The following is a 19,203-nucleotide window of genomic DNA, read 5'->3' on the forward strand; positions in this document are numbered from 1 at the left end:
TTTTACAAAAATGCACTGTTTATTTATTTCAAACACTACAAAACAAGTAGATTCTTTACAATTTGGAATGAATCCTTCTGAGGTAAGAGTATGAGGAGTAAGAGCTAATGAAGATTTAGGCAGAAACAAGTCAAGATTTTCACCAGCCGAACCGAGAGACCAGCTTTTCCTGGTCATCCAAATCTTTTTGAACCTTCTTCCTCATGTAAAAGATGGGACAGTCTCGACTGAAAGAAAGATATTTTAAATTTAATGTTCATATATGTTTGTGCCTAAATAGCTCAGTTTGGGCAAAGATGGTATTAAAATGTTTTAACTTTCACTTTTTTCTTTATCTGTAGGCTAAATATACCACCCAGCCCTAAAGTGCTTGTGTGTGTGTGTGTGTGTGTGTGTGTGTGTATACCTGGTACACAACACATCTTCATGTAGTGAACCTTGGCAGCGTTGACACTGAGTCCACAAACGCGAGAACTTTTCCTCCAAAGTCGACAGATGAGCGATCTAAACACACACATGAATAATCTTCAGTATGAGCATACTTACTTTCCCCACCATCTTATGTAAAATATACACCAACCTCTTTTTGATAAAGCTCAGACTCTTTCTTTTTGCAGAAGTCACACACAGCCACTGTAGAGAAGAAAATCATCAGTACAAAATACACAATGTATTGTTAATTGCTGGTAGTCTTGCCCCGCACGCATCACATACCATCAGTTTTAAGCACAGCTCTGCAGCCAATGCAAGTGCTTCTCTTCTGAGCGAAAGCCATGAGGCCGCCAATCCTGGAGGTCAAGACTGTCTTACATCGTGTGTGATCTCCCTCTGAAACATCAAACGGGTCATTTAATTAGTCGGTATATTGATTAATCTACATATGATTGCATTAGTAATGAGCGTGAATGCATTAACAGAGATGAACCTGACACTCACTCAGTAACACGCTCTCAGCTTTACTTTCACCCAGTATAGGCTCAAAGATGCGTAGTAATGGTTTGGAGAGCTGCTGTTCCAGGTAGTACTGTGTGTCTATAGGGATGTTGTTCTCCAGCACAAAGATGGGGTCCTACAACACAAGCATATTTATGTTTGTGCATACAGGTGGAAGATGCTTTTATTTGAAACAACTTTATTCAAGTGCGTTCAATCAATGTTTGTTCCTTGGGAACCTATGACCTTTGCATTGCTAACATAATGAAAAATTAAGCTACAGGAACATATCTCAGCATCTCTATTAATGGGACACATACAAACCTCTGATTTCATATAAGCCGCCACCCCTTTAGCTGCTTTGATGATGACATAAGGAACTCTGTCTCCGAGGTTTGGAGCGCTTCCAGCATCACGCTTTCGCATTCTACAATCCACATGGACACACCAAAAATATTACAGACCACAATTCACTTGAAAACCACAATCCATTTTTCCAAATGTTTGTGGTATGTAATAAAATCCCAGTTACACCCAAAATGACTACACACATACCTTTCGGCAAGCTCAACATGAGCCTGTTTGCCAGCGTATTCCTGCGCTGTGCGTGTGAGCTCTTTAGTAATGACCAGCTGACTGATGTCGATACGGTTACACAGGAGGTCAGAGATCACCTCTTTAGCATGACCTACTGCTCCATCGGGGTCTCTGAGACACACAATGACAAAATAAGTGATCCATTATTTTTTAAATGGTTCTTGTACATTCATGTCTTCATTTTAATGCGGGCGACTTCGTGCGTCAATGGCGAATGGTGACGCATAGTAATTTTCTGAGTGTGGCAATATCTGTACCTGTCAATGAGGATGTTTTGGAGGCATGTGTTTATAAGGTTGGCCACTAGAGGGCAGTTGTCTCGTCTGACTGTCTCTATTCCTTTACAATCCATCTTATCGTGATGTTCGGCACTGGAAGAGAAATACAACCCTGCGTACCGCTTCTTATTGATCAGCAGGTAAGGGTAATATACCTGAAAAATCGAAAAGACAAAGGTTATTAAATGAAATAATATATTAAACAGCTTGAGTAGTGAACCGCTTCTGTACCTTTTCAAACTCCAATTTGATCGGTGGAACGAAATGGGAAGAAACCCATTCTGCTGCCTCCTTTCCCAGAGTCATAGCATCTTGTACAGTGGCAACACCCAGCTTCACCATTACAGAGTCTGTGTCGCCGTAGATGACCTGAAACACATTTGAGTTACGTTATTAAGTGTTTTTTTTTTGCATTTAAAGGAGACATATCATAAAAATCTGACTTTTTCTTGTTTAAGTGCTATAATTGGGTCCACAATGCTTCTATCAACTTGAAAAATGTGTAAAAGATCAACCCAGTAACTTAGTTTTGGTAAACCATTCTCTGCAAGCATGTGAAAAAATAGGTAATTGAAGTTTGGCTCCCCTTGTGATGTCAGAAGGGGATAATACCACTCCTTTATCATCTGCACTATTCAAACACGGCACTGCAATTTAGTGCAGAAATCAACTAATTTGCATTTTAAAGGACACACCCAAAAATGGCACATTTTTGCTCACACCTACAAAGTTGCAATTTTACCATGCTATTATAAATTATCTATATGCTCTTTTGAGCTAAAACTTCACATATGTACTCTGAGAACTTTGAAGATTTATTTGACATCTGAAAAAAGTCTTGTGAAATGTCCCCTTTAAAACAAAATGCACAAAAAATATATACATTTACAGGTTGAATACCTTTGCATCCGCCTGGTAACCATTATCAATGGTGTATTTTGATTCCACAAGCTGTTTGGTTTGTTCAATCATCTGCCTACCAAAGCCAGTGACACTCTACAGACAGAAACATTATACGTAAATGCTCATAACAGCCTTCTGGGTAATCTCTTTCTAATGTCATGACAACATAAACTGACCTGTGAAATCTCCAGGCAGGGCAGTTTTCCCACCTGAGCTCCAGTAAAACCATATACAGAGTTCGCACTTATCTTCAAAGCCAACTGCCTTCCATCCAGCACCTGCTTTTTGAAGGGATCCGTCTCTTTCTTTAGCTCTGCCTTCGCCCTGGAAACACAACAAGAAACTTGAGTTTTGAATGCAGCTTAACACAAATGATGATGAACAATTTCAGTACAGTACATTACACAGGTTTGTGATTGTTGAAAATTATCACCTTTTCCTGGCACCCAGCAGGTTTTCCAGGATCTCAGGTAGAAGCCCCTTCCTAACAGAGCTCTTCACAAACAGATCACCTGTAGGGGTCCGTATAAAGTCTTCTGGAGCCAGACTACACACACACACAAAAATGTAATTGATGTAATTAAAACAAACAGGTCAAATAACAAAATTCACATTATGCGTGTTTCTTACCCCAGTTTTTCAATTTGGCCTTTCTGCAGTAGTGTAGTGTAACACAAATTATGAGCCATCATAATGGAGGGATACAGGGAAGAGAAATCTAGAGTCGCAATAGGAACACTGTAGTATCTGTAAACACACATAACAGGGTTGCTTACATTTATTTATCAGACACAAGAGCATGCGACTTACGTTATTGCAGAGCACTCGAAAGTAGTGATGGGCGATTTCAAAGCACGCTTCATGAGGCTTCGAAACATTTATGAATCTTTTGTTTCAAATCATTGGTTCGGAGCTTGTTTCAAACTGGCCAAAGTCACGTGATTTTAGCAAACGAGGCGTCCTTACGTCACAACCGTTTCGAAACATTTCGAAAATCTGACGATTCACAAATAGGGGGAGTTGCTTACAAATGACCAGTGTAGGTGAACTTAGGTCAGTTTTATTATAAAAGTTCACAAAACATTCATCCTTCTGACTAATAACACTACCATTTTGTCTACTTTTTGTTTATAGACAGATTTAATGATAAAAAGGTGCATATTTAAAAAAAGGAGTTTGTTTTAATGATTTGTTTGCAATAAACTAAAAACACAGAATACACTTTTAATTATGTCTTAATTAAATTTTTAAAAAATATATTTTTCTAAAAAACATATTTTTAGAACAATCTTGCTATTATTTTGTAAAAAGTAAAAATGTTTGGACAGATTTTGCTGCTTTTAGACTATTTTGACCAGCAGGTGTCGCCAGCATGTATGGTGTTTCGAACGCTTCGAAAAACTGAATCAATTCAATTTGCGAAGCAATTTGTTCAATTGATTCAAAGTTTCGAAAAGCTTTGTTTCTCCCACCACTACTCAAAAGTGCCTAATTCTGATTGGCCAGTTACGACATTTGCAGGTCTGTTATTCCCAGATAACAACCATTCAAAACTAATAAAAAACACGGTAATGCTGCAAATCATTTTGACAGGTACAGTTTAATATTACACAAACATTAAATATAAATGTGTTTTATAATAACATATATGACATGATATTTATAAATTATTAAACCAAATAGCATGTTTGTGATTTTTGAAGTCTTATCTTAAAACTGACACTAAATGGGTCTGCATTTGTTAAAAATTTGCTAAAAAATATTTCAAATCAATATTTAATGTTCCTTATCTTAATTATGAGATAAATAGCCATGTTATAAACGGGTTAATGTACAGGCAGCCGGTTATTATGTAAGGAATAATTGACGACGGGCCATTGAATTATAAGAAAATAATGCACACCCAAGGTGCAATGCGGGTGTGTATTATTTTCAAATAATTCAAAGGACCGGAGTCAATTATTCCTCTTATGCCACAAACATTGCTCTGGTGCCTATTTTTAAGACATTTGACAAGTTAGGTGTGCGGTTATCAGAAATTAATGCATACCCACAGAACAGCCAATCAGAATACAGCATTCAACAGGCCCGTGGTATAATGTGAAATAAGCCCCTTCAGTGTGATACAAGACCCTCTTCTTCATCATGTTGGGTCCTGATCACACTGCAGGGGCCTTACTCATCAGACACAAGAGCATGTGACATCTAACATTATTGTTGCATTGATTTTCTCAATTTATACATCGACATCCCTTGTGATATCTCTGTCGCTATTTAATCACTTATATCATTTCAAACCTAAATGCAAATGCTACATATCAAGACTATGCCTAGCTTAAGAGCAGAATGATGTCATAAAAATGGTCGATCCTTACTGTCGGAAGTAAGAGACTGTAGGTTTTGAATGTTTACGTCTTTTAAATGCCAACTTCATAGACGCACACTTGTTTATAGATGTCCTTAAGGCTAACATAATCATACTAAAAGCCATGTTAATTTCATAGGGACTTTAATTTCTCACTCTATTTCTAGAACTTGAGATATTAACGTCCTTTGAAATTAATGTCTGCATAAATAACACAAACCCTTTCTCTGGCTCAATGACTGTGGCTCCGGTGTAGTCCTCTCCACCTTCTGTTCTCACCACTGGCATTACCAGATCCTGCTTCATAGCCTAAACATAAAAAACAAGTATTGCATCTGCATAAGCGCATAATGTGCATAAGGCGAGATATGATCCAATAATGCTTCGTATTGGACAGTGAAGCACTGACCTGTCTGAGGAGCTGTGAAACCACTTTAATTTGCTGTCCACGGGACAGCAGGTATGTCAGGGGCACACCAGTAACTCTGGCCATTTCCATATAATTAATGACGCACATTAACTTCTGCAGTAAACGCAGTGGCAAGTATGCATCCTTCAGACAATATACAGCCAGACGCCTTCGGGTTTGCTCATTCCCATTCTGATACAGAGAGAGGAAAGCACAGAGATATTCAAATTCATTCAGAGGGTTATACCAGAACCCTTACTAAACACTTCACGGTTATACAAATATTACAATTTTACAAAATAGTAAACATGATATGCCACATGAAAATACATTGCAGAATTCTAGTATTCTGGGCTGCGTTCTCCGAAACTACCTTAACGCTACGTCGTTCTTAAGTTGTACCTTAAGCTGTACCTTATCGCTAATACGTGTTTGCCGAAACGTTCTTAGTTACGTATACCTTCTGTAAGTCATACGTTCGTAAGGTTGGTCTGGAGCACTCTTAGCTATACCTTATCCCACATGACTCCACTAGGGGCCATCACTTTCATAAAAGCTTACATTGCAGTCTATGTAATACGACTAAATATGTGTAAAAAAAAGTTGCAATACACTTCGTGTTTAATTAGGCAAATATTTTTATATTTAAAGAATAAAACATTTAAATAATTAGACATCATTACATTGATGGTTGTTAGATTTTTCATTATGTTTTCCAAAGGGACGTCATCAGCTGCGAACTATTAAATGCTACAGGATTAAGAAACTATTTAAAATATATATTTTGGGTGATACTGGCAGCTATACAGCGCATCCTACTATTTCATTTGTGCATTTCATATCTGTTAAATCTTAGTCTACCGGCTATTTTAGCTGCATAAATAAATCGGGAGAAATTACAAAAAAAACTAATTATGATTATTAATGTTAATTCAACTTTGCATCGAAGTTTTTTAATGTTTTATAACTTTGAGGCAACTGCATGCCATATTCTTTATAAACATTCAAAATAAACTGCGCACTTGATTACTGCTTGTATAGTCTCCTAAGGTCAACAAAATTTCCACATTAAAACTAATCAAAGCTAAAATCTACAGCAATCATACTATATATTTATATAGGCTATTATATAATATTTTATATGTTATATTTAGACAGACAGGCTCCAGAAATGCGTCCGTTAAGCTTTATGAACAACAGCAGTTTGTACTTTATATTTTAAGTGTAATGCACAGCCAAGTACTTGCACGACCCACCTTCCCCTGTGCAACGCACTTATTGGGAACCCCTAATATAAATTATCCTTTCAAGGCATAGCGGATGAATTAAAGCAGTTTAAACATGATACGTTTGGAAAGTTGCGGGTTTTGCACGGGTTTGATATAAAATATAGAAGGTTGAATTTAGTTGTTTGCAATTTGAAATATTTTTTACCAGATATTGCTAATAAATTTAACTTTAACTATTTCTAAAATGTTTAAATAACACCGCTATCTCACAACGCAGCGAAACTTATTACATAAAGTGAATAATTGATTGTCGAGCGATCGATATCAACCTATTCAGAACCTCCACCATGGACAGCACCCGCTAAGGTCGAACTTAAGAAGGTTTACCTTAAGCAACATCCTAAGGTATAGTTCGGAGAACACACGTAGGAAAGGTATATCTGTAGTTAAGGTTTACCTTAAGAGTCTTCGTAGCGCGCTAAGAGACAACGTTATCGGAGAACGCAGCCCTGTGCATTAGGTTCTGTAGAGTCAAGTAAAGAGCTATGATTGGCTAAGAATGAAAGCAAGATCTCTGATTGGCTGCACCTGTAGGTCTGTAATAATTGAATGCTGCACATCCTCCTTCTGCTCCTGCAGAAAATGGAAACTGACAGCATTTAGTGTGTAAGAACGGAGCTTGTAATCTCTCAACAACACCTGTAAAAGAAAAAAAACAGGGATAAAGTCAGGCTGAGCACTCTGAACAGATGAAGAAATCAATTAATTATTAGCATTTGAGTTTTCACCTGCAGTAGGTCAAACTGCACACGTCCCTCCATATTGACAGTTTTATTCTCACGGCGACCCATCTGCTTGCTTTGGAAATTGGAATCTTTCAGAACCGATTTAATGCCTCGCACACGACCCAGATACGGAAACAAATGCACCTACGAAGAGAAAACAACTGAGGATTTACTTTATCTTAAATAATCACTGTCCCAGTAAGGAATAATTGAAGAAGGGCCATTGAATTATTAGAAAAATAATGCACAAGTTGAGCGTGCATCTATACAAAAATAATGCATACCTGTGGAACATTTCAAAACCAATCAGAATAAAGCATTCAACAGCCCCGTGGTATAACCAAAAGTAAAGGACTTCTTAACATGTGCCACCATTAAACCCACTGGATTTGTTTCCTACTCATTACGATGCTGATGCTCATACAATAAGTAGTTAATATTTGGATTTAAGACACATGCATTACCTTTAAAGTTGCGGCTCTGTTAAGAAGGTATGGAAAATCAAAGTTCTGAATATTGTAACCAGTGATGATGTCAGGATCCACTGTCCTCACAAACTCCGCCCAGCTCTGAGATAATCACACACAAAAGAAAAACGCATATTATTTTTCACAGAACAAATGAAGCCTTTAAATGGGAATCATGTTGTTTTTCGATAATGTGTGTGAAAACTCTACGCACACACCTGTAGTAGCTGCTTTTCCTGAGTAAAGCAGAGAATCTGGGAGCCCACTATACTGGAACAGCTCTGTAACGTGAAAACTGTCCTGATAAACGGCTCTTTCTCTCCCTGACGCTGCACCATAGATGCGATTTGAATCACTGGGTCAATCTCTGGCTCGGGAAATATACCTGTAATGCGCACACAGTTATTTTTTATACCAGGCAATATAAATACAAACTAAACTACATAAGAATAAGATAAAGTAACCACACACCTTTCCTGCCAGCGCACTCGATATCAAAGCTGAGCACTCTTAGAGGAGCGATCCTCTGCCATTCTCCTTCAGCCGGATGACTGATCATATCATTCCACGCCACATCCACCTCATACTGACACAGAGACACCTGAGAGAGAGAGAGAGAGATAAGATACCATGTATTGCAGAATGACTTTTTTTAAATGGAAATGATACTCTGTACAAAAGGAAATATCAAAGCTGCTCTATTTCTTACCTTCCCTGGATATCTTGACTCTGAATCGGCATCACTTCTCTCTTCTCTCACTCTATACTGTCCTTTAGGAAGCTCAATCCAACAACAACCAACCACATCAGTGTCCACCATGAACCTGTCAGCAGATGTACACACATCAATTCTTATTTGCTTTTTTACAGGTCAGGCAAACTATTTCTACAAAGTCACAAAACTTGTGCAATGCTGATTTGAAACGCACAAATGCACACCTGATCTCAAAGTCGATGTTGGCCTCAAAGCCCTGGTAGCTCTGAGTGGCGAAATTGCCAAATTTAAAGCCCTGCTCCAGGAGTCGCTTTGCTGGAGCAATCAGACGTGGCATCGCCATTGTGATCCGCAGAAAGTCATGAGGTTGGTTTCCACGGTAATGATACATACCTTTTGGGAAAAAAGAAAGAGTCAAAAACTACAAACATCTACAAAATTATCCAGGTAGAAACATTCCTGGTCTCAGCTATAATTAAAAATGCATTAAATGTGAGACAGACTGACTAAAGAAATTAATCAGAAAAAGTTTGCAGGGTTCCACGTTGCACTTTCCAATTACATCATAATCTTGAATCAATGGCAGTTGGGTGTTTAAAGTCCCTGTAAAGTCAGATATTAAATGTGTTCAAGTTTGTCACACCACAGAAAGATGTGTTATTAACCACCCAACCAAATTTAAATGATGAAAAACGGCAAGTCAGTGCAAGCGGCAAACCTCGCCGATCGGTCGGACCAGCGCTGTACTCGAACACACCTAATGTTTTAGACCCACGTAAAAATCCTGACCTCAGAAATAGTGAAAATGATTTAGTTCTGCAATTCAGTAATACATAGTTTATAGTCATTTTGGCGTCTTTCAGCAATACATTGCTAACATTAATGAGTTTTAAAACAATTTTCAAGATTGACTTCACAGGGACTATAACAGCCCGTACGGAGACTTACTGAAATTCACAGTGTTAAATCGAAACAGCTCACCAAACTTAAAATCCTTTTTGGTCAAGTGTGGCTGTTTAAAATGATGTTTCACCTGTTCACTCATAAAATTGTATCATGGGCTTAAATAACAAACAAATACACCCAAGAAAGGCTTACTTTCTTTCCTGGTGATGTCCACTGCCAGCACAGTGACCGCTATGTTGTCTTTATTGGAACGCATGTCCTTCAGCACAACAGAGTTCAGCTCTCTCTTAAAGTCAGCCAAATGCGCATTTGTAAAACCTGATAAAGACAGAGACATAGTGAGAACTTCTGGAAAATGTCCTTACTCTAAATCGAAATCTCTACTGTATAATCTTTACTTCATTGCAGTCTATACTCTATAATAGTCTTATCCTGTAATTGGTGACTCACCGTTGGGTGCAGGAACATAGAAGTACGGGGCGAATCCATGAATATGGCAGCACACACTATTCCCATTGTCTGTCACACCAAACATGCGCACTATAGGCACTTTTCCTTGCACCTGCCCCGGCATACCTGCAATTGCTGATCCTGCACGAAAAGAACCACAGCATGAGGTAAAGGTTTGGATGAATTATGAATTGTGTGTGTACATTATTGTCAGAACATGGGTCTCTAACCGAGGTAGTAGTCCAGGTCAATCTGCTGAAATATAAGCCTGTCTGAATTAGGCTGAAGAGGAGGAGCATTAGGTCGTTTCCAACGTGGATTAAGATCAGCAGAGAATAAGTCACCTGTGAAATAAAGGTCAGATCAGATTGACACACAGAATATGCTTACAAAATATTCTAGATAGTACACAACATATATCATTTTTATATCCACATACATACATACCCACTGGAATGACATCATGACCTGCCTGCCCCTCCCCTGATTCAACCTCCATGTCCATTTCATCAAATAGAGCGAGTTCCTCTTCAAACTGGGATGGACTATCCTCCCATTCCGTGCTCACTTTTCCCTTTTTGGCCTGTGAAGCCCCGCCTATCGCAGGGCCTCCATTGCGGCGTTTGAAATCCATTCTGATGCAGCCCTAAAGAGCAGGTTAAAAACTTGCATAAGCAAATCAGACCCTTAAAAACATTTCTTTATTTTGTAATGCTAACTGAACATTTATGAAATACATGACTAATAATAAAGCAGCAGACCTAAAAAATAACATAAAAATTAAAGAATAACAACTATATTACATCAGCGAATTTGCATAAGGGGCGTGGCTACAAACTGACCTGCAAAATTAGTTGTTTCTCAAAAAACTCTTAAATTAAAAAAGAAATAAAAAGTCTGGTTACTGGATTTAAAAGTGTGATAGACACGACATTTATCTTAAACAATAACATGGAAATGTACACTTTAGTTCAACTGTACTTTAGTTTAGCAAGCACATTTTTGATGATCTCGTTGTGAGGACATGATTAATAAACTCTTTTTTTTTAAAGAACGATACAACCATTGCCATTTCAATAACATGATATTAACTAAGATTTATGCACGTCCTATCTTGTTTAGCTAATCTAAGACTGCATGTTACTTTACTTTACTTTAAAGAGACGTGCTTATCCAATAGGGATCGCGTAACAATTCACCTCCATAATGTTTAGTTTCACATTTTGTATTAAATAGAACAGTATGCAACATAGGCAAACAAGAACCACCTTGGCAAAACAAGTTAGCAACAAGTAAACAAAAGCACAGGTAGCAATCGCACGTGACGAACTGCATCGTGCATTCTAACATATTACATCCCGCTGCACATAACGTTACTAAATAAGTACACAAATCTTTTACCTTTTATTCCAGCTCAAGCTCTATTTCTTGATACATCAACTTAACAGATTACCCGCCACTTCACTGCGTTGAATTTCTGTATCCACCGGACATGAGCGAGTTCCGTTTTCCCGGTAAAATTGCGTAAATCAACGAAGGACTGTAATTGGTCGGAATCTAGGAAGTGATTCGCCTGTTCGAGCAATGATGATCGCCATGTTGAGAAGGTCATTATAAGCAAAGAGTATAGAAGCACTTCTATACTCTTTGTTATAAGGAAGAGACTTCAGACAGATATTTGAAAAATCTTTATTAAACAAATGAATTTACTAGTTTCTCTTTATAAATAAAAAAAACTTACATTTAAAGTATGATAGCAGTTATTTTCTCAAATTCAACAGTTTTTTTCAAGTTATTTTAGAATATTAACAATTAAAAAGTTGACTATTATCCTTTTTTAATCGTAAATTGTTGTAATATGCGTATGAACTGCGAATGTAATCCTCAGTTAACTTAAATAAACCAGGCTTGATGACGTATGCATCGTGCACATGGGACCTCCGGAAGCTGCAGCCTATAGCTGTGTCCCAATTCAAGGGCTGCAACCTTATGAGCATTCGACCTTAAAAGGTGAGCACTCGGTCTTTCAAGGTGGAAGCCTCAGAAGTTCGCGAAGAGAACTGAAATGAGACGGTCTAACCTTCGCAGGACCCATAATTAGCATCACCTGCTGCACGCGCCCGCCTGCACGTTTCTGACTTATTAAAATAAATATGACATCAGAAAAATCATTAATTTATTTTAGAAATATGGCACGTTGATGTATATTAAACTATTCAACAGTATACCAAATTAATCAACCTTATAAATATATGCAACATAAAAAGAATATTATTACCACAAAACATAACTTATAATAAACTTACAGTGACAAGAAAAAAATGTTTTCTGATAAATACACTTTTATTTAATAAAGGTTTTAATTGTTTATTTTAGAATATCCACCCATTATATGCAGCCGTTGCAGACGCGCAATGACTCTTGGGACATCCTCGGCTGTTAAGGATCCATTCGTTCTATCCTTAAAAGCGCGGAGAAATGAGGACGCATTTTGAGGCTTCATTCTAAGGGGTTGTGTACACCAAAACTTTTACGCCCGCGGCCGGCGCATGTTTTCAATTGTTTCCAATGGAAGCTCGGCGTTTTTCAAATAAGCCAGCAGCGAGCGGGTTTTTTCCGCGCTGAAAACCGGCGCTCGGCGGTTTTCACGCGCTCGGCGCTGAGAGTCTAGAGTTGAAAGAGATTCAACTTTGGGAGAAAAGCTCCGCTCGTCAATGTCAGTTCTCACACGGCCACCCAATCACAGTGGAGCAGGGGCGGGACATTACCACAGCAACCAACCGGCTCGCAGCTGAAGTATCACAGCTATCAAAGCGCTCAGCTGATGAAAGCTGGCACTCAGCTGAAAAACAGCTGGCATTCGGCGTCCTCAAGGCGTTTTCAGACGCGTTTAAAAGTTTTGGTGTACACAGCCCCTAAGCATCCTTTGAATTGGGACAGGTCTAAGGCTTCAGTCACACCAAAAGCGCTTTAAACGCTTGCAAACGCAAGGCGCGACGCACTGCCTTTTTAAAAAAAAGAGCAGTGCGACGCGGCTTTTCATATTGCTAAGCAACCACCGAGTCAGCTGTCTTGTCAATCAAATATTGAAGCGTGAGCGCTCTTTTGCTGTTAACTGTCATATCAGCAGAAACTTTAAAAAGAGGACGCTTGCTCTGACCTTGTTTGAGGGTGAGAGGTGCACAAACACGCAGGAGAGAGTGAGCGAGTGGAGTCCGGTTCTTCAAAGCAACTGTAAACTTCCCTCGCCACAACGTAAGGCCCGCCTCTCCCCTCATTCGATTGGACAATGGAAAGACACGAATGACGTCGGGCGCTTCTCCGCTCTCAGCGCTCCTTCAAAAACGCGTCCGCGGCAGGCGGCAAAAAACCGCAAGGCGCTCGGCGCGCATAAACAGCGCGCAAACGCGCCCTGCCCATAGAATATCATTCAAAAAAGGCGCCTGCAACTGCCATAAACGCTATTGGTGTGACTGGCCCCTTACTCGCCTTAAGTCGCGCTGCTGTGACGCAATCGGTCTTAAAATACGTCCTTAGAAGGTCGCAGCCTTTGAATTGGGACACAGCTTATGTATCAGTTTTTAACTTATCCACAACAATATTCTGGAGCTTGGCATAAGTAGAAAGACCGTTTGTAATTAGAAATAACCAAACACCAAGAAATGTCTACAATTTAATATTTATCTTGCCTTATTTAAAATATTTTTTAATAATCTTAAGGCCCCCTTTTTTGATGCTACCTAGTGTGCCCAAGGTACTGGTTGACAATTACATAGTATTAAACTATGTTCAATGTGACTGTGTGCTGTATATTAGGCTTTATTTTTTATTACCTATCATTTCTTGCTAAATACATACTTTCCAGATTAGTTATATTTTATATATTTCTAGTGTTCTTCACAGTACTGCCGTATTATCTCATTCAGATGTTTGTAAGCCAGTATTGCCTATGGTGAATATGTAATAGTTTAAATGTTTCAATATACATAAAAAGTATGGACATATATTTTTGGAAGGGTTTGCCTTTTTCTGTTGCTGAAAATAAATAATTAAAAGGCGTTCCTCTTTTGTCTTTGCCCGACTGGCATTGTGTTGAACCAATCAGAATGACTTGATTAGCCAATCAAATTACTCATAGAGGTACACGCCCAATTCTCTGTGGATAGAGCGGCTCCATGATCCATTTACTGTGAGATCAAAGAGGTAGGGACAGTACGAAATAAGACGGGCCGTATATCAATCCGAAGGCTGCAGCCTCCAAAGGTCGCATCATCAAGACGGGCTTATTTCAGAATATTAACAATTATAAAATTGACTATTATTCTTAGTTAATCGTAAATTGATTTAATATGCTTATGAACTGCGAATGTAATGCTCAGTTAACTTAAATAAACCAGGCTTGATGACGTATGCAGCCTGCATATGCGACCTCCGGAGGATGCAACCTTCAGATTGAGAATAGGGTACGCTGTCATTTTAGGACGAAGCAACTTTAAGCGGCGCTGGGCAGACTAAAAATGTCTGACGTCATACGCCGATATGTCTGCGCAGAAAATGATGAAGTCGAACCCTGTCAAACTCACGTTCTGTCACTGACGAGCAGCTAAACCATCCAATAGGCGATTACACTTTGCGCAGAGTATCCGCCCATTGTCAAATCATCCTCCTGGTGATTGATTCCAGCAGATGCAAGCGAGGTAAAGACGCTACCACAGGGTAAGTGCATCTTTAACTCTTGTTCCGGGCTGGTGTGTATTGTCATTCCAAAATTAAACGTCTTCATGCTTTTAAACGTGTAGAGCAAAACGGTCGTCCATATGCAATCCCATTTTCACGGTTAAACCATACAGCCTGCGCTGGGCAGTGGGTTCTTCCTGATGGCTAGACGCTGAACTCGAGCGTGCTGATGAAATGCTCGCTTCAGTGTGCGCTTGTTGTCGTTTTTATGTTTTTTTCTTATTTACATTTGCCGTTAAGCCGTTTTCTTGCTCTGTTGTTTTAGTGACAGTCGTTCCGTCTTTCTCTATTCCTGTGTGGTCAGACGGCACGTACTCTTGTCAGTGCGCGCGCGCGCGCGCATGCTTGTCTACATAATATGTGTTATATAATTTGATTATTTTAAAAATTAACAGTGATGTAAAAACTTAACAGTAGTAGAAAGGTATAGCAAAGCAAATTGGTGTCAGTCCAATTGTTCACACTGCGTGAAGCTGAGTTTAAGTCAGAGGAGGACCTTGGATTTCCTTCTGGTAAAACGGTAGTCTAGGTTTGTAATGTTAATTCGTACTGTAATCCTTTCAATTGTTTCTCGTAAATGCATGATTTGTTGCTCAAGGTATTGCGTAAGTGGTGGGTGTGTAAGTGATGGTCTCCGGTATTACATGTTGTTGTGATGCATCAGAGGTCATGCCTAGACTTGAGAAGATGGCTCAATGTCACAATGAATTTGTCGATATGACTGAGATGAGAACACCTGATCTGAACCTAACTTTCATCCACACATTCAGATGTCACATGACATGGTGTCAGAAGGAAGTGTGCATGTATTTGTGTGTGTGGTACAGTTCTTCCTGGTATGCTTGAAGGTCATATACTGTATGCTGCTGTTGGTACATCACAGAAGGCTATTCATATTCTTACCCACATGCTGGCATAGCAACATATGCTGAATATCAGTTATGTATAGGTATGGGCGGTATATCAAATTTTTGTAATATGCTAGTATTTTTTCCAGGTGGGATACAGAATGAGACCATCTATATTGGTATGGTCCAATATGATCCTTCTTTGCACAGAAGCTCTGCCAGAAATGTACACAGAGATCAGATGTTAGATTTTCAACCATATTGCATGTTGTGCAGCTGTATATTTTAAAGCAGGAAGAAAAACCCTCATCATACCGTTTTGATTGTGAAATCTCAAATGAGTTTTTGACTTGCATGTACACATTCCACTTTGCAGAAAATGCAGTGATTTATTGTATATATCAACCAACATATGTATAATATAATTGATTTGAATTTTAGGTGTCTTGTTCTGATGTGGCTAAGGATGCTATATTAAACACACTCTTAAAAATGCATCCAAATTGTCTGTTTCCATGCAGTCTTGTATGAATATTTAGACAAATTGCCTTTTTTGTGTAGTTCCCTAAATTCCCAATATGTTTTTTGTGAGTGCAAGTTAGTAAAGTTAGCTTTAGTGTTAGTAAAGCTCTGTGCAGGTTTATTGATGTGCTTTGTTTTTTTACCCAGCATGCCACTGGCGCGTAGTTTGTCGGTCACCTCCCTATCTGGTCTTGAGGACTGGGATGAAGAGTTTGATCGGGAGGATGCAGTCTTGTTTGAGATCGCGTGGGAGGTCGCCAATAAAGGTATGCATGTTTTTGGTGTAGTCTGGGATATATGCTTTACAAGTATCATTGTATTTCTTGGTTATGTTTTACAAGTTTGAATGGGAATTCCATGGAATGCTTTGAAGCATCTTACAATATCACAATATTTTACCCTGCTTGTGAATCCTTGGTAAAGCCTCATAATTTAAGGGGCACAAAATTTCACCCATTGGTTTCACTTTATTTTCAATCTTAGACATGGCCTTACTGAGTCAATATTTAATAGATCTAGGTTATATTTTTTATGTAAAGTTCTTTACATTATGTAGGATGCTTTTATTTAAAAAACAGTACAGTAAATCACAGACTGGCTTACATATGAGTATCCGATATCATAAATTTACTATTGTAATCTCAAAGTAAACTTTTTTGAGAGTGACTCCTTGCTGATGTTTTTTCCATATATATATTTGCACAAATTGGGGTCCATGAAGAATCAAGTCAAATGAACTAAATTGCTTAAAAAAAAAACATACCTCAGTTTTAGTGCATACCCTCTTAAAGCGCACCTATAAAGGTGTTTGGACATAAATGTGTGTTGGCAGTGTGTGAACACAACAACCCTACAATGAAAAAAATCCACCCACTCCTTCATCTTTAATCCCCATTAAACCAAAGCAGTCTCATTTGAAATACTGTTTAGATTCTCTTGTTAATGTGATGTCACACTGATAAAGCTCCGCCCACAACCACTGACTGACTGGTTAATTTTACCCAAAAGCTTTTCGAAATGTGCTTGTTAGCACATTGTACTGCTAATGCGGCTTAATATTTTTTTTAACTGAAAGCGCTCACTGTCTGTTGGTAAGGTGAGGAGCAGCAGCTCATTTGCATTTAAAGATACACACATGAAAACATCGCATTTTTGCTCTTTCCCAAATTGGGGCATTTTGGACAAGCTATAATAAATTATCTGTATTTTTTTTTTAAGCTGAAACCATTCAGACATATTGTGGGCACACCTGAGACTTATCAGTCCCTCAAGTTTTTCGTGATTCTGTGATTGCAGAACACTGCCCAAAATCGACAAAATGTTTGCAATATTATATTTTGCGATCATGCATAATTTGTTATTTCATCGCAAAATAATTGCAAAAACTATAAAGTTCTCACTGGTGTGGTTTTTAGTTATTTTATGACATTAATGTAGTTTTTACAAACAAACCTTACAAAAACAATACTGGTGTGTATCTTGAAACAAAACAATGGTACTGATATTTGTTAAGAAATGTCAGTGGAAGGTGTTTTGAAAGTAAAGCAGTTCAAATATGCATTTTAGTCTGGGACTAGGATAAAGCCTGTCCAGGAAACTGCCCATAATGTTTTATAAAATGATATAATATTTTGTCATGATACAGACTAGACAACTTCTGACTTTATTTTACTAATGCACACGCACATGATCTCTCTCTACAGCACACTGCACTCCTCTACCAGCAACTCCGTGCCCCACAATTAACAATCAATCACAATCTCCTGAGCACATATCACTACATTATACTAGCTATTATCTATAGCTAGTATAATGCATTATTTTCATGAGGATACATACATGGCGCACCTGCTTTCTTTAAATTTAGTGTTCTGTAGTCCTTCTATTAAGTTGTTGGAAATTTGGGACACAAAAGAAAGGCATCTGTCCACTATCATCTTATCTCAGTGTTAGCAAACGTGTGCATGCCACCTGTCAGTGCGTGAGGAGGACCGATCTCCTTTCAGGTTTGCACTTGAACGGTCACATACACGTATAATGACACACAAGTTAACACAGTTTAGGGAAATTATAGTTTTAGACTTGTGGCTATCGTGCATTACTGTAAGTCAGTTATTTTCAAACTTTTTAAAGAACCATAAAAAAACAAGATAACATGTCATTGTTTCTCTGTTTTTATTATATCCGTGTTTAGTTTTTAATTTTTTTTAATTTGAGAACTTCTTAAAGGGATAGTTCACCTAAAAATGAAAATTCTGTCGTCATTTACTCACTCTCATGTTGTTACAAACCCGTATAAATTTCTTTGTTCTGATGAACATGAATACTACTTCCATAGTTTTCTTTTTTCCTACTATGGAAGTCAATAGGGTGCACGAACGGTTTGGTTAAAAACATTCCTCAAAATATCTTTCTTTGTGTTCATCAGAACAAAGAAATGTATACAGGTCTGTAACAACATGACAGTGAGTAAATGATGACAGCATTTTTATTTTTGGGTGAACTATCCTTTTAATAATATTTCATATTAGACGATTGGTATCATAATTAAAGACGGAAAAAATAGCAATTTTCTGTGCAAAAGTTTGGAAATTACTGTCATTTTGATCACAAAAATCACAAAAATAAATTGCGAAATCCTGGAGGGACTGCCTTATATTACAACTTGTAAAATAGTGACCCATTAAGATTCATTAAATTGTCTCTCTTTCTATGTTAGGTCTGAGCAGGATATGATGTTGTATATGTATGGTTTCAGAGTTTTTAAGGGTTAAAAAATCTTAAGTGTACATTGTTTATCTCTATTTTTGTGAAAGTTTAAAGGTTTAAGCACCAGTAACCAGAGGTGGACTAATAAAAAAATCCATACTGCACTTTTACAGAGACAAAGTCATTGTATTTGGGTTTAAGGTTAGAGTTAATGCAATGTAATGCATACAATTTATACCCTATGCTAAAATCTATAAAGATAACAACAAGCTGTGATTGATATGCTTTTTAGCTGGTGTGTACTCTTCTTAGCAACCACATAGCAAGGCCTTGGCAACCACTTCTACATT

At 38.1% G+C, this 19,203-nt stretch overlaps 2 protein-coding genes across 5 annotated transcripts in view; one reads left to right on the forward strand and one right to left on the reverse strand.

Annotated features, from left to right (window-relative positions):
- Nucleotides 1–14,639, reverse strand: pold1 (polymerase (DNA directed), delta 1, catalytic subunit). 3 transcript variants are annotated; one of them, XM_073813907.1, is made up of 27 exons: nt 14,621–14,639; nt 10,485–10,683; nt 10,268–10,381; nt 10,038–10,178; nt 9,780–9,905; nt 8,906–9,074; nt 8,676–8,790; nt 8,438–8,567; nt 8,185–8,351; nt 7,964–8,068; nt 7,503–7,643; nt 7,303–7,413; nt 5,486–5,677; nt 5,297–5,385; nt 3,342–3,458; nt 3,145–3,258; nt 2,888–3,035; nt 2,709–2,804; nt 2,040–2,177; nt 1,788–1,963; nt 1,489–1,641; nt 1,258–1,360; nt 937–1,069; nt 715–828; nt 581–633; nt 407–504; nt 1–227 (listed from the first exon to the last, which is right to left on the reverse strand). In XM_073813907.1, the coding sequence occupies exons 2-27, from the start codon at nt 10,669–10,671 to the stop codon at nt 140–142; spliced, it is 3,318 nt and encodes a 1,105-aa protein (XP_073670008.1). In that variant the 5' UTR covers nt 10,672–10,683; nt 14,621–14,639; the 3' UTR covers nt 1–139. The 3 variants fall into 3 exon arrangements, with proteins under 3 accessions (XP_073670008.1, XP_065136081.1, XP_073670009.1); XM_065280009.2 differs by lacking the exon at nt 14,621–14,639 and adding an exon at nt 11,439–11,581; XM_073813908.1 differs by lacking the exon at nt 14,621–14,639 and adding an exon at nt 10,880–10,895.
- gys1 (glycogen synthase 1 (muscle)) overlaps nt 14,622–19,203 on the forward strand; it is a 16,448-nt gene continuing 11,866 nt past the window's right edge. The window contains exons 1-2 of one of the 2 annotated variants that reach the window (XM_065279975.2): nt 14,622–14,753; nt 16,292–16,410. In XM_065279975.2, coding sequence (XP_065136047.1) covers nt 16,293–16,410 — 118 coding nt within the window. In that variant the 5' untranslated portion in view covers nt 14,622–14,753; nt 16,292. Of the gene's footprint in view, nt 14,754–15,282; nt 15,304–16,291; nt 16,411–19,203 lie in introns of those variants that run through there. The other variant, XM_065279979.2, reaches the window with a different exon arrangement.

Source organism: Paramisgurnus dabryanus, chromosome 3 (assembly GCF_030506205.2).
Source record: "Paramisgurnus dabryanus chromosome 3, PD_genome_1.1, whole genome shotgun sequence".
Taxonomy (NCBI): Eukaryota; Metazoa; Chordata; class Actinopteri; order Cypriniformes; family Cobitidae; genus Paramisgurnus; species Paramisgurnus dabryanus.